The 14,799-nt window shown below is 43.3% G+C and overlaps 1 protein-coding gene across 2 annotated transcripts in view; it reads left to right on the top strand.

Annotated features, from left to right (window-relative positions):
- frmd4bb (FERM domain containing 4Bb) overlaps positions 1-14,799 on the top strand; it is a 45,551-nt gene that overhangs the window by 13,536 nt on the left and 17,216 nt on the right. For both annotated transcript variants that reach the window (XM_079477956.1, XM_079477955.1), the window contains exons 2-10: positions 2,113-2,178; positions 2,293-2,387; positions 3,881-3,973; positions 4,209-4,293; positions 5,811-5,867; positions 5,945-5,967; positions 7,682-7,765; positions 8,566-8,631; positions 8,794-8,851. In XM_079477956.1, coding sequence (XP_079334082.1) covers positions 2,113-2,178; positions 2,293-2,387; positions 3,881-3,973; positions 4,209-4,293; positions 5,811-5,867; positions 5,945-5,967; positions 7,682-7,765; positions 8,566-8,631; positions 8,794-8,851 — 627 coding nt within the window. The remainder of the gene's footprint in view (positions 1-2,112; positions 2,179-2,292; positions 2,388-3,880; positions 3,974-4,208; positions 4,294-5,810; positions 5,868-5,944; positions 5,968-7,681; positions 7,766-8,565; positions 8,632-8,793; positions 8,852-14,799) is intronic.

Raw genomic sequence — 14,799 nt, 5'->3', positions numbered from 1 at the left:
TAATTACAAATATGATGAAAACTTGAAATAATAATTTTGGTAGCACTTTAAAACATTTCAAAATAGGTTAAATAAAACAAAATCTGTTTCTTTCCAAGTTTAATTAGATTTTGTTTCACTGGTTATTTCAGGCTTGCAATTTTCATTTCGATTGACTATGAACTCTATTCACTGTATTGTTACACACAAGGATAAATCGCTTTTCTCAGAATACAGCTCATGCTTTTTAGAAAATTATAGACCTGAAAAAGTGCATTCAAATTCTTCCCAAATATTGGTCACAAAATTAAAATTTACGTAAATTACGTTTAACTCTCTCTCAGCAGCCTGCAAGGAATTATGTTTTATCTTTTATCTTTTATTTAAAAAATGTTCTTTGTATTTTATAACATTTGACCAACGACTTCCTCATAGCCTGCTTGTTTCCCAGAATCACATTTAAACTTGTAAAGAAACAATTTTAGTATTGGTCTGTTTATAACACATAGTTGTGAGTCAAGCTGAAAAACAAAGCAATTGTGTGTTTAACCACACATAACTTTGCAACATTTTTGTGGTTATTTTACATTCTACTGGTTAAGAAACTGCTAACATCTTCTTGTTGTTTTAGTGTTTCCAAAATAAGTTTATCTTTTGTGCTGCGTCACGTTTTTGTTTATTATGTCAATAATGCATTTACATGCCTTGTGGTGGCACATGCGTATTAAAGATCTCAAATATTTCTCATTGTTCTTCAAGAATTGTTTAGGGAGACACCAAAACAAAAGAAACAATTTATCAATACTAAAATATTGAACGTACAGTAAAAATACAATAGTTACACTAACTTGGTACCAGTGTTGAGCAAGTTGCTCTGAAAAAGTAATTCATTACTAGTTACTAATTACATATTCAATAGTGTAATAAGATTACTGTACAAATTACTCTCTCCAAAAAGTGTTTCATTACTTATTGAAATTAATATAAAAAAAGGTTTTCTCTCAACAGGTATTTGTCCGACTTTTGTTGAAACTAGTAACTTTGTATAAGCACCAATTTCATTATTGCTCCTGTATGACATATCGCTTATCTCTCTGTCAGTCGCTTTGGATAAAAGCGTCTGCTAAATGACTAAATGTAAATTTTATTTCTAACTACTTTCTATATCCTACATAAACCTTGATAAGTTAAGTGATTCAAGGACAGATGTGAAACGTCTCTTTTCATTAATTCAAATAAATAATACAAAACTATATAAAGCAGTATTATTAACTGACCAAAGTATTGCAAATGTGAGAATTATACATTCAAGCTAAGATTTTAGAGTTAGACTTTGAATTTTGATGTCAATTCCACTATTGTACGCACATGTAGTCAGGAATTGGTGCAGGAACAAGGACAGAGGGCCCAAGTGCAGAAGCGGGTAAGCGGTTAACAAAATATTTTTTTATTAAAATACACAAAAAAACACGAGGGGGTAAAATAACAGGACAAGGGTTTGAACATGAATGGTAACTGGAACGAGACTTACTACACAGGACTAAATAAAACAATAAACAGGACTACAAGTAATTAGACTAGACTAGACTAGACTACAATAGAATTACGTGACACGATAAGACAAGGGTTACACCACACACCAAAAAATAAGAGTAATCCCTTTCTTTCCTTTCAAGAGAAAAGTAATTCAATTACAGTATTTAATAACTTAGTAACTAGTAACACGCAACACTGCTTGGTACATGCAAGATTGGAACCGCATGTGATCGAGGTTAGTAGTCAATTCGCAATTGACCGTTAATGTAAACATGAGAATGCTGGCTATTTATGGTAATGTAAGCTTCATTTTTTTAAACGTTACCAAATAAAGGCTGAAGGTCTGAACAATTGAGTGTTTTGAACACATTGACCTGACAGATTCTTTCTGCATTGTTTGTACTGTTGTTGCTGAGAGCCGTGATTCATCATGTGGAAGTGAAACCTCTGGATCTGTTTACTTGAACACTTGAGTGTGTACATAATCGAAAGTGTATTGCACAAAACATGTATTTTGACTCTGACATGTGAATCCAGCATTAGGTTTAGCCCTGCAGTTCATTCATGATTCTTCTGATTTCATCATTGTGTCCACAGATGACAGAGGGCAGACTCTGCCAGGTGCAGCTCCTGGACGACAGGAAGTTGGAGATGTTGGTCCAGGTACCGTTTTTCAATGATTGTCTCACTGCTGATGCTAGTTCAATGTCAATGCAAATATAACACACCTTGGTCAACATCTCTGCATGATATTGATCGGTGGATTCTCTCTCGCAGCCAAAGCTGTTATCTCGTGAACTTTTGGATTTGGTATCGTCCCATTTTAACCTTAAAGAAAAGGAATATTTTGGCTTCACCTATTTGGATGACATGTAAGTACTTTAAAATTGATTTTTCAATGCTGTTTTAAAATTTGAATTCATCTGGACAACTGTTGCATGTTTAAAAATAGTTCAGGGCAATAGCATTGTGATGTTTATATGGATAATTTGCTTAATTCGCTATAACAATAACAATTGTCTGGATGTATATTATAGGCTGTTAAGTGATTGATTGCGATTAGACGCATCCAGAATAAAAGTTTGTATTTACCTAACGTATGTCTGTGTTCTGTGCATATTTATGTTGTATACTGTATATGAACGGATACACATACATGTATATATTTATGATATATTTTACTTATATTTATAGTGATATATACTTTGAATCAGTGGTTTTAAAACTGGGGGCCCCAAGATGGATCCAGGGGGGGCACAGGTTTTGTGGCATTTAATCAAATACAGAAATGTTATATAATGCAATTAAACGTCATAAAAATAAGACCACCAACCACAAAACTGATGTTCCAGCATTGTAAAACAAAAACAAAATATTTTTTGTTTATTATTTTGTGTCATGAACGTGGAGGGTGGACGTGGTTGAAGAACCCAAGTGCAGGTAGACACGGATGAAGGTTAACAGATATACTTTAATATACGATAAAACAGAAAACAAAAACCCACGACGGGGTAAAACAAGACAGGATAAACAATAGTTAGAAACAGGACACGGACTAACTAACCTAGGAACATAAACACTAAGGACAAGACTAAACTAACAAGAACTAGACACGAAGCAAGACTTAACCAGGCTTTCTGGGAAAACAGCATTCACGTACAAGGTACAAAACACAATGAACGAGCACAGGACAATGAACACGAGGATGCTTTAAAGGGAGACAGACAAAGGATAATTAACAAGGGTCAGGTGCGGGTACTGAAACACTCAGGGAAGGTTAACGAGACAAAAGGGCGGGAACACTGACGAGACACGAGAAAGCACATGGCAAGTCAGAATCAAAACAAAGCCATGACTTTCTCACACAAAACCTAAGGCCATGCCATGACTCCGCCGCAAGACAAAGAATAAACATGACATGATAGTGGAATCATGACAATTTTGTCAAAATAAGTTTAAGATTTTAAGTCTTTATTTGGGGGCTCCAAAGCGATGCACCCCATACAACGAAAAAGTTTGAGAACCACTGATTCAAATGTGTTTATAAATACAAAATAATTATATATTATATATATTACATGATATATTTTGTAAATACAAACTTTTTACGGATGTAATAACTGTGATTAATCGTTTAACAGCCGTATTTATTGATGACAATATATAAAAAATATATCCCACGTTCATGAAATGTACCCATAATTTTACAATAAACCCGGAATACATTTTAAAGAGGGCTGGGCAGAAAGATATTTTGTAGTCTTACTGCTGATTTCTTCCATAAGTGTTAAATGGCAGTGCTTTAACTGGGTCGGATCTGAATGTTGGATTGCACATCTCAGTCAGATGAACTTTCCTCTTGCAGTGGTCAGTGCAAATGGTTGCAGTTGGACCGCAAAGTGCTGGAACATGACTTCTCCAAGAAATCAGGGCCCATTGCTCTTCAGTTCCTCGTGAGGTATGTGATCTCCACCTCATGTCTAATGTCACATGACCACATTAACCACAGAGTTCAGCCCTTTCACATTCCTCCACTGAATCATAGTTCACTGTGGTGCTGCTTTAAATAAGCTCCTTGTTTCAGATTGTAGTTTGAGGACGGGATTTAGTGGATAAATGCTCTTTTGAAATTACAAGCTCTGTTTATTGATAATCAGTAAATAATCATTAACTGAAAGTTCTCTCTTTTTGAGGTTTTATATTGAGAGCATTTCACTCCTGAAGGATCCAACAACCGTGGAGTTGTTTTTCCTGAATGCCAAATCCGCCATTTATAATGTAAGTACAGTCTCTCTGCCCTCCAAATTGATTAATTGTCTCATTTGATGCCTTAGTCCCAGACCTCAGACGGCTAATATCTCTCCATGGCAGAAATGCTGTTGCTTCCCAGGGACATAGAGAGAGGATGTGAGCACATACTTGCCTTCTGAATCAGAGAATACAGCGAGATTTTCACTATTGCCAGCAACATCTCGTAGCTCGCTCCATAAAACTGAGATCTAAACTAAAATATCTTTTGTGACTGGTTGCTACAAATTTGATTTCCTCATTCCCACTTTAAAAAGTAATTAGTTATAGTAACTAGTTACTTCTCACAAATAGTAATTGAGTTAGTAACTGAGTTACATCATTATAAAAGTAATGAATTACCTGGGAATGTAACTATTGCGTTACCTTTTAAAAAATGAATGAGATGGAAAGTAAATCGAAGAAATTATTTGTATACATTTTTTTACAACTAATCTACACTATTTTTATGTTGCTGTGGGTCAATGTGAGAGACACCTATTCATTTAAATATTTGATAAATAATTAGTAATATTATCATTACTAGACTTGAACAATAAAACACAATACAACAGTTCAGAACTTTGACTATTTATTGAACAGACCACAACTCGTCAACAAATAAATCTAAAAATAAATAGACATAATATAATGTACTACTTATTTTTCATAGTTTCTTAGAAAAGTAAAAGTTTTCTCTTAATGTTTTGACTGCTTTTCAGAATGATAGGTGAATGTTTTTTAGATCTTTAGCATGTTTCAGTGTGGATAGGCAGCATTTGGAAAACACCTGAAAACACTAGTGTAGTCGGGAGACCGTTTTAAAACGAAATCTCAGATATACGTCACTATACAGAAGAAAACACCATTGCAACTTTCATTTTATGAACACCAGTATAATGTTTGTCTTTATGTGAGTTGAAATATAGTCAATACATACGTACATGCCATCAGCTTGAATTTACGTTGGTGTAAATAGGTGTCAGCAAATGCATTTGCGCCCATCTGTGAAAACGAGGTGTGTTAAGGCACATTGTTTGTGCGTTGCTATTTTGAGGTCGCGCAGCAGCACACAAACATGCCAAATATAAAAAATAAATGTATGACAATGTAAAAGATAATTATTGTGTATATAGATATAAAGTAAGTTTTTTCCTGTAGATGGTCTGCTCTCGCGCTTTTACCTTGCGCACGAGCAGATGCGTTTCTGCTCTCGCCCAAAACACACCCATTGCTCAATAAGAGAATCGGGACAATCCTTTTAGACCATGCGCTTGGCGTGCCGACTATTTTCCCCATTGTTAAACTTGCAAGAGAGGATTCGGACACCCCCTAAGTGCACTTACGTCGTGCACTTTAGACCATGCAAATAGGGCCAATTGTTTGAACATTACGGATGTGAGCATTGTTTGTTCATGGCAGGAATATCACAGCAGAGTGCGAATAATAAAGTCATAAATAATATTCATAGCACATAATAGTAATTCATATTTTGTATTCGTCCACAGGGTGATATAGAGGTGGACAGTGAGCTGGTTTTCAAATTAGCTGCTCATGCATTGCAGGTAAAACTATCAGATTTATCAAAACATTTAATTGTCAATTTTACGTCTGCCCATGCTAATAATATTTCTTCTGACAGGAATCTAAAGGAGACTATACAAGGTAAGGATACCAATTTTAAAACATCTATTTTGCAAACCTTGTGGTTTAAGAATACAAAATAGCAGTAACACTTTACATTTACACCATTTACATCTATACCTCATTTACACTGCACTGTGCGGCACGTTACGGCTCCAACGCAGCCACCGGAGCTGATCGCGGCCACTCTAGTCAATGCTTCTGTTAATCTGCAGCAGCACGTTACTGAAGTGTCCTAGAAGCGGCTCTCCGCGACGACTCTATTTGTGACGGACACCACGTCCAAGCCGCACAGTTTTATGCCAAAACTAGAAAGGGACATTTTCAGAAGAAAATGTGAGTGGTGCTTGCCGTTACAAAACTCGGAACTAACATTAAGTTTTAACATCAAGTTACCAGGATTTTAACATGTTTGCTAGAATGAAAAACATGTTGTTTTAATATGATTCTAAAACAGTTAGCATGTTACTAGCATGACACTAACACGATTAACATGTTACTAGCATAACGTTAACATGATTAGCATATTGCTAACATGATGTTAACACGATTAGCATGCTGCTAACTTGATGCTAGCATTATAAACACGTAACTTATATGATGTTAACAAATTTAGCATGTTTACTAGCCTGATGATAACGTGATTTGCATGCTAGCTAGCATAATGCTAATACGATTAGCATGTGTGCTAGCATAATTAACATGTTGCTAACATAATGTTTAAACAATTAGCATGCATTACATTTAGCAGACGCTTTTATCCAAAGCGACTTACATTGCATTACATTGCATTATCCTGTACATTTATACATAGGTATCTGCAATCCCTGGGCTCGAACCCACAACCTTGCATTGTTAACGCAATGCTCTGAGACCTTTTATAATGGAAGTCTATGGGATCGGTTTCTAGGTTGCCTATAAATGGTTGCTATGGACGTAGCTTCACGATGATCCTGAAAGACTGATTGGTTGCCTGATTAAAATGCTAGATTTTTGCCTCCCCCTGTCGAACACCTTTTGCCCAATCGCTTATAAAAGTAATAGCACACCTCTCATCAATAAGCCACTCGATTTAAGCCCTTCGATTCGATTAACTATCGATTAATTATCAGTATTTCATTTGAAATTATAGTTTAGCAGACATGGAATACCATTTTTAAATATATGCTGGTTACCGAAACCCTCCTACTCAGCTGTATTAATGAAATACACATTCACATTAATAGAAGAACTCACACAGTTTATGTTTTGAATTCCTTTTTATTTGAGTAAAAAATAAAAACATTATAAATGTGCAACAGTAAAATCATGAACAAATTGAAACATGTTTCAAAATTCAACTCGAATAATGGCACCCCCTTCAGGACGAGAGGCGAAATACATTCTACATTCCTTCATTGAGGCACGTGCATTAAGAATAGATTTGTCTTTAAATTGAAGATCGATTCAAATCGAGGAATCAATATTTTTTACCCAGTCCTGTGAATAATTGTATCAACATTAATAAAGGATTAATAAATGCTGGAAAACTATATTGCTCATTATTAGTTCATGTAAAGGCTGGAATACTCTACAAGACTTTTGCCCAGATTTTCAGTCTGGACTTGAAAAAAAAAGAAAAAAAATTGTCTTATTATTATCCCAAGCATTACGTGTGGTAATGTTGCTCCGAACATTATGTACATGTTATGATTAAAACATACTGAATATGAAAGTACATTTGTTTGGATTTTAGTGATGAAAACACCAGGGCGGACCTGAAGAAACTTCCAGCACTGCCCACTAAAGTACTGCAAGAGCATCCGTCACTAGCATACTGGTAAAGTAAACACTCACACACAGCAATTGGAATCAAAAACACATGCGTTGACACGCACACTGGTGTGTTTAAAGGAATTCATTAAAGGAAGAGATCAATAAAGAATTAGAAATAACAAATGACCCTTCGGAGTGAAATGATATACAGTAGTACAGTATATAGGGTACCATAAACAGTTTAAACAGCATACAGTTTAGAGACAGTATATACGGCCACAAAATAATAATAGACCATTTAAAAACTGTTTTCTGAATTCACTATTTATAAGTATTGTGTTTATTTTTGTTTCATTCTGTGAACTCCTAACAATATTTCTTCCACATTTCAAATAAAAATATAATCTATATTTGCATTTATTTGCAAAAATGGAAAACTTGAGAAGCAGGTGAAAATAACAGAAAATATGCTCTGTATTTTTTTCAGACTTTGTATTTATGTAGTTAGGAAACTTTCAACAATTATTTTTGATATCCTGGATTATAAAGTTACTGTTATAGTAAGCTTTACATTTGTCATACTTTGTGTGAACAAGAACGTCTGATACATCCAAAGTCATTTTAAAATCAAGCTTTTAACCGATGTTCAGTCAGATCTGTCATTTAAGAAAGCATCACAGACAAGCATGAAATGTAAATGTACAGCAGCTGCATCATTTACAGCTCTTGACGAGAGCTTTATGGTTTATGATCTGTGTTTTCGGGTCTTTATGCTGACACACTGAGATTGGCCTGGGGTGGTAGGAGGGGAGGCGAGGGGATATATTTCCGGCCCGCAGATTTCATCAGCTTTCTCTTTTGCAGCGAGGAGCGTGTTATTGAGAACTACAAGCTGTTGAAAGGCCTCTCCAGAGGCCAGGCCATTGTGCAGTGAGTATCAGAAAAACAATCATTCGTCTCAGGGGGCGGGCCAGCGGGGAGACATGATTTATGATTGGCTGCTTAAATCCTTTAATGCTGTGTACTTTGAGAACATTAAGAAGCTGTCAAACATTAATCTGAGGCAAACATTGATCAGTGCCTTTGTTTTAGGTATTTGTCCCTCGTGGAGTCCGTGCCTACGTATGGAGTGCATTACTATGAAGTAAAGGTAAAAACTATTAACAGTGCAGGAAGATTCCTAACATCTTACAATCTACTTTTAAAATAATAGCTACACAAACATCTGTAAAAGGACCCAGACATGGCTGGTTAGTTGCAGTTTTGTTAATCAAAAGTTATTTTTGAGACTGATCTGTCTCCATAGTTTAGCAGTTGTTCTGTGTTTTTTTTTAAATGTTTAGTTTTTTGTGTCATGTGAACCATAATTTGCTCAGTGGCAGGTATAGTGTTAGAGAGAGGGTTTTTTGGGGGGGGGCAGTGGGGGCATCAATTTATATTCTAAATAAATGTCATCAGTATCTGTTTTTCAGAAAGAGAAATATAGACGTTTTCATCGGACGTACACGCAGGCCCGTGTATGTGACTCTTGGGCTGTGTTTGGTTATAATACAACAATTAATTTTATTCTTCGTTTATATTCAACCTACTTTCTATTAATATTTTATTGTATATTAATCGTGTTTAGATTAATTTGAACTACTCAACATAGATTATTTGCAGAGGTCTACCAGAAGTTACAGTTATATCTGGGCCACTGTAGTATTATTTAAAATGCCAATCTTTATTTGACTTGTTTTGTTTAATGTACACTTCAATTGTAATAACCAGTCATTTAACACTGTGCCACACTTAAATATTTGATATGTTTAAAATGTCCATATCAAAGATTTACAACCTAAATGTGCACCAAATACTAAAAGGATTATAATTCGATGCGAGACATTACATCTATACAGCAATACTGTTTGATATGTGAAACTGACATTGTTGACAGAGAACGAACAAAGTGTGTGTCTTACTGAATGGCTAACTGAAACTTTGACTCATTCAAAGCACGGATTCATTTATGGCTGAAACAGCATTTTGGGTCCTTAAAAGGTGATGCTTTTGCAAACATAAGTAGTTCACATAAAAGTTAATGCGCATATGCAACATTATGTACGGTAGTACAATACTACAGTCTAAAAAATCACCAGTATTTTCAAGCTTTAGCATTGCAATGCCTCTATATGTATACGGTACATCATGCAACCCTAGAGGAGACTTCAAAATGCTATTTGCAACATGCAACGTTTGCCTCTATCGCCATCTCTGTTTGAAACACAAAATTGCAGTTTAATTACGTGTGTTGAAAAACGTCTCGGTTACGTCTGTAACCTCGGTTCCCTGATGGAGGGAACGAGACGTTGTGAGAGACTGACTGGGGTTTGATCTTGAGAACCTACCTTCTCCGAGATAATTAATTAATAAAACGCCAATGGGCTTGGCGAATGGCACGCGCACGCCAGTCTCCGCCCCGTGCATACGGGTATAAAGGAAGATGGCGGCGGTCATTCACTCACCCTTTGTACTGAGGAACCTGAGAGGGCACTCCCGTTCACTGCAGTGATTCGGTGCAGCGTTGTGGCATGAAGTCACAACGTCTCGTTCCCTCCATCAGGGAACCGAGGTTACAGACGTAACCGAGACGTTCCCCTTCAGTCGGTCTCTCGACGTTGTGAGAGACTGACTGGGGATCAATCTTAAACGCCACAGCGCTTGCACCGATATCACGACCTCTAGCGGAGCGACCCTGACTGGGCTAGCGAGTCCCAGAGTGCTACCGCGAGACGTAATCTTCCAGTCATATAGTATTGGTCATACCGAGAAGCCTCTACTGACGGCCTCACGGACAGTGGCGTACGCCTCTAGTAGCGAGGAGCTGTCCGGAGCCGAACACTGGGGAAACACTGCTCTCCTCTTAGAAGAGTGTGCTACGGAGGCCACATCCTACCCGGAGGGGAGGTACATGTGGAGACATGACATGGTCTCCCCGGCGGGGAGAACAACATGCGGAACGGTGTTAGCCCGAATAGGGGGACAATCCAGGTGGGATTACCACCGGCGGGGAGGTCACAGATTCACCAATCGGGAAATCCTGAGTGAGGAATTCAACACACGGGACGACCCAAAGGGGAGTCACTACGTATGGGGCACTAGTCCTAATACAGGGGTCTGCCTGAGCAGGGATGACTCTACCTGTAACGGACCTGGTTCTAACAGACGGCTCCGCCCAGTCTGTTACCAAGTGCAATGCTTAGTGATGGATGGAATGCCTATACTTCGCCCGAGAGGGGAAAGTAGGTAGGCTACAATAGCGCACTAGTCTCACCTGGTGAGGGGAGAAGGCGCTTTCGCAGGCGTACGCCCAAACCAGGAGCCCACCCTAAACGTTGGCGGCGTTTAAGGGATGTGCTGCAACTGGTTCCACGTGGAGATTGTAAAATCTCGTGAAGGTACTGGGCGTAGCCCAACCCGCAGTTCTACAATGTCTGCCAGAGAGGCGCCCTGTGCCAGTGCCCACGAGTGGAGTGGGCTCTCACTGCCAGCGGGCACGGCGATCCTGGGATTGGTACCCAGTGCGCCACTTCTGTTTGGAGACAGCCCCCCCCGGGTGCCGTCTCCCAGAACAGACAAAGAGCTGCTCAGAGCTTCTGAGGCTCTGTGTGCGGTCCATACCGAGGCGCAGCGCGCGTACTGGACACAACACATAGAAAGGTTGGGTCTTCCTCTCCGGAGGGGAGCGCCTGCAGGTTCACCACCTGGTCCCGGAAGGGAGTAGTGGGAAGCTTGGGCTCGTTGTCGGGATAGGATCTCAGGACCACGTGAGAATTACCGATCCCGAGTTCCAGGCACCTTTGGGACACAGAGAATGCCTGTAGGTCCCCCACCCTCTTGATGGAGGTGAGCGCCACAAAGAGTGCATCTTTCATCCGACTGAGGAAGATTGGCAATACTTAGGGGCTCACCAGGGCCGTACCAAGGCCCTGTAGGACCCCATTAGGGTCCCAAGAGGGTACGGAGCGCGGCCAGGGTGGACACACCCTCCTCGCGCTCCTGAGGAACCTGGTGACCAGGTTGTGCTGACGGGGATACTTACCTGCGGGTCAGCACTGATCCGATCAGGCAACTCCGCGGGTTCTCCTCCCGGGGAGAACACCAGGACAATTGGCGCCACTTATAAGCGTATGACCGCCTAGAGGCGGGGCTCTAGCCTGTAAGACAGTCTCCCGGACCGCTAACGGGCAAGCCCTCGTCCCGTCCAGGGGCCAGGCATGGAGGTTCCAGAGGCCTGCGTTGGGGTGCCACAACGTGCCCTTCCCCTGCAACGGAAGGTCCTTCGTCAGGGGAATGGGCCAGGGGGGCTGTCGTCAGATCTACCAGATCCGAGAGCCAGGTCTGGTTGGGCCAGTATGGCACCACTCACCAGAACCTGATGCCCCTTTCTCTGACCTTGCACAGGACCTGTGCAAGGAGGCTCACTGGGGGGGGAAGGCGTACTTCCGCTTGTCCCGCGGCCAGCTGTGTGCTAGGGCATCCGTGCCGAGGGGACCCTCGGTCTTGGAATACCATAGCGGGTAATGGGTGGAGTCCGGGGAGGCAACAGGTCCACCTGTGCCTGCCGAACCGCTTCCCACATGAGCCGGGCTGCACGGGGATGGAGTCGCCACTCTCCGTGGGGAGTACACTGTCGAGAGAGCGCATCGGCTGTCTGGTTCAGGTTGCCCAGAAGAAACGTGGCCCGCAGGGATTCACCTGCTGACTCCCAAGGAGGAGGCGTCGGGCGAGTTGTGATAACTGCGGTGAGCGTATGCCGCCTTGTGATTGATGTACGCTACGGCAGTCGTGCTGTCCAACCGGACTAGCACGTGTTTGTCCTGCACGAGGGGCTGGAGCCTCCTCAGTGCCAGAAGGATTGCCAACAACTCTAGGCAGTTGATATGCCCACGCAGTCGGGGACCTGTCCACCGCCCCGATACTGCGTGCCCACTTGCACACCGCACACCACCCTTGCAGGGAGGCGTCTGTCGTTCCCACGACACGCCTCGAAACCCCCGCTCGGAGAAAAGGTCAAGTCTGACCAGGGTAAGAGAGTGCGAAGGCACTGAGGCGTTACCGTAATCCGCCTGGTGCCGGCGTGCCACGCCGTCCAGGGAACCCGACTCTGTAGCCAGTGCTGAAGCGGCCGCATGTGCATCAACCCGAGAGGGATTACCCCCGTCGAGGACGGCATGTGCCCCAGGAGCCTCTGAAAATTCTTCAGCGGCGTCGAGGGATTCTGACTGATCAACCTCAGACAACGCAGTACTGACTGTGCACGCTCGTTGGTGAGACGTGCTGACATACGGACAGAGTCTAGTTCCATACCGAGGTAAGAGGTGCTCTGCGCGGGGGAGAGCTTGCTCTTCTCCTGGTTGACCCGGAGGCCTAGACGGTCTAGGTGCCGAAGCACAAGGTCCCTGTGCGTGCACAACACATCTCGCGAGTGTGCCAAGACAAGCCAGTCGTCAAGATAGTTTAGCACTCGCACGCCTTGCTCCCTGCCAGGAGCTAAGGCAGCCTCCACTAGCTTGGAAAAAACCCGTGGAGACAGGGCCAGACCGAATGGCAGGACCCTGTACTGATTCGCCCTTCCCTCGAACGCGAACCGTAGGAACGGCCGGTGTCGGGGGAGAATAGAGACGTGAAAGTACGCGTCCTTCAGGTCGATTGCCACGAACCAATCCTGGTGACGTACCGAGCCCAGGATGCGCCTCTGCGTCAGCACTCTGAACGGCAGCTTGTGCAGGTGCTTGTTCAGGTGCCGCAGATCCAAAAATGGGCCGCAGCCCCCCGCCCTTTTTTGGGCACGATGACGTGTAAAACTCGGACGACATCTCGGTTATAGGGACGGGTTCGACCGCACCCTTCGCCAGAAGGGCGGCGACCTCCTGCCGAAGTACGGAAGCATTCTCTCCTCGCCCCGAGGTGTACAGAATGCCACGAAACTTGGGGGGGGCGCCTGGCGAATTGGATCGAGTAACCGAGACGGACCGTCCTCTCTATCCAGTGTGACGGGCTGGTGCGCTACCAAGCGCCCAAGAACCGTGACAACGGGACCAGAGGGACAATCTGCCTCACCGTGCCGGGGGAGGCTGGTTCGGTGGCTGACAGTACGGTCACCTCGCACAGGGGGGACCCCCAGGGAGGTTGACGGCTCTGTATGTTTACCTGCTTCAGGCGGCCCAACGCAATGTCCGGAGGAGATTGCGGTCGGCGGCCCGATCCATCCCATACACCGTCTGGACGAGAGTGTTGTGGAGGAAAACCCAGGGGAGATTTGTCTCTTTGAGAGTATGTGGGCGCCGGACCCTGAAAAGGGCCCAGACTCGATGGAACGCGGCAGGCAGCGTCCTTTTCCGATCCGGCATTGGAAAGGCCGGGATTCGGGCCCAGTAAAATCTCCCCCTGGTTCGTCCCGTCAGGGCCGCTTTAAAGAGCCTCTTGGCGGGCTGCTGACGGGGAACAGATGCCCTCTTCCGCGGGGGTCCACCTCTGGTGGGTCGTCCTCTGGGAGGTTCCTTAACCGGAGGGCCGCCGCGGGAGGGCAGGGCTGCTGGGAACCAGACTGTGCCCGAGACCATGCCGACCTGTTGGCGGGCACGTTGCCGCGTGGCAGGATCTGTTCGATCGCCTCAGTCTGCCAGACCGCGGAGAACTGCCGTCCTCCACGGTATCACCAAGCAGCCCTGCTTGCGAGATGGGCGCATCCAGAACCGACGTTCTGGGCGCCGCTCACCTGCGCAAGACTAAGCCACAGATGCCTCTCTTGGACCACCATTGTGGACATCGACCGACCCAGTGCACGTGCCGTGGCCTTCGTCGCTCGTAGCGCGAGGTCTGTGGCAGTACGTAGCTCTCATACGAGTTGGGTCGAACTTCCCGTCGTCCAAATCCTTCAGGACTTACCTGAAAAACCCGGAGGACCGCCATGGCGTGGAGAGCGGAGGCGGTTCGTCCAGCAGCACTGCAAGTCTTCGACGAGTGTCGAAGAGCTTACGTGCTCTGGACGGGAGTCTAGGTCGAGCCCCCCCCAGTGGCAGCTGTCTGCGGGCACAAGTGGCCCGCGACTGCACG

Source organism: Barbatula barbatula (genome assembly GCF_947034865.1).
Source record: "Barbatula barbatula genome assembly, chromosome: 17".
In the NCBI taxonomy this organism is placed as follows: Eukaryota; Metazoa; Chordata; class Actinopteri; order Cypriniformes; family Nemacheilidae; genus Barbatula; species Barbatula barbatula.
Note: the sequence above shows the minus strand (reverse complement) of the source record. Positions and strands in the feature narration are given on the sequence as shown.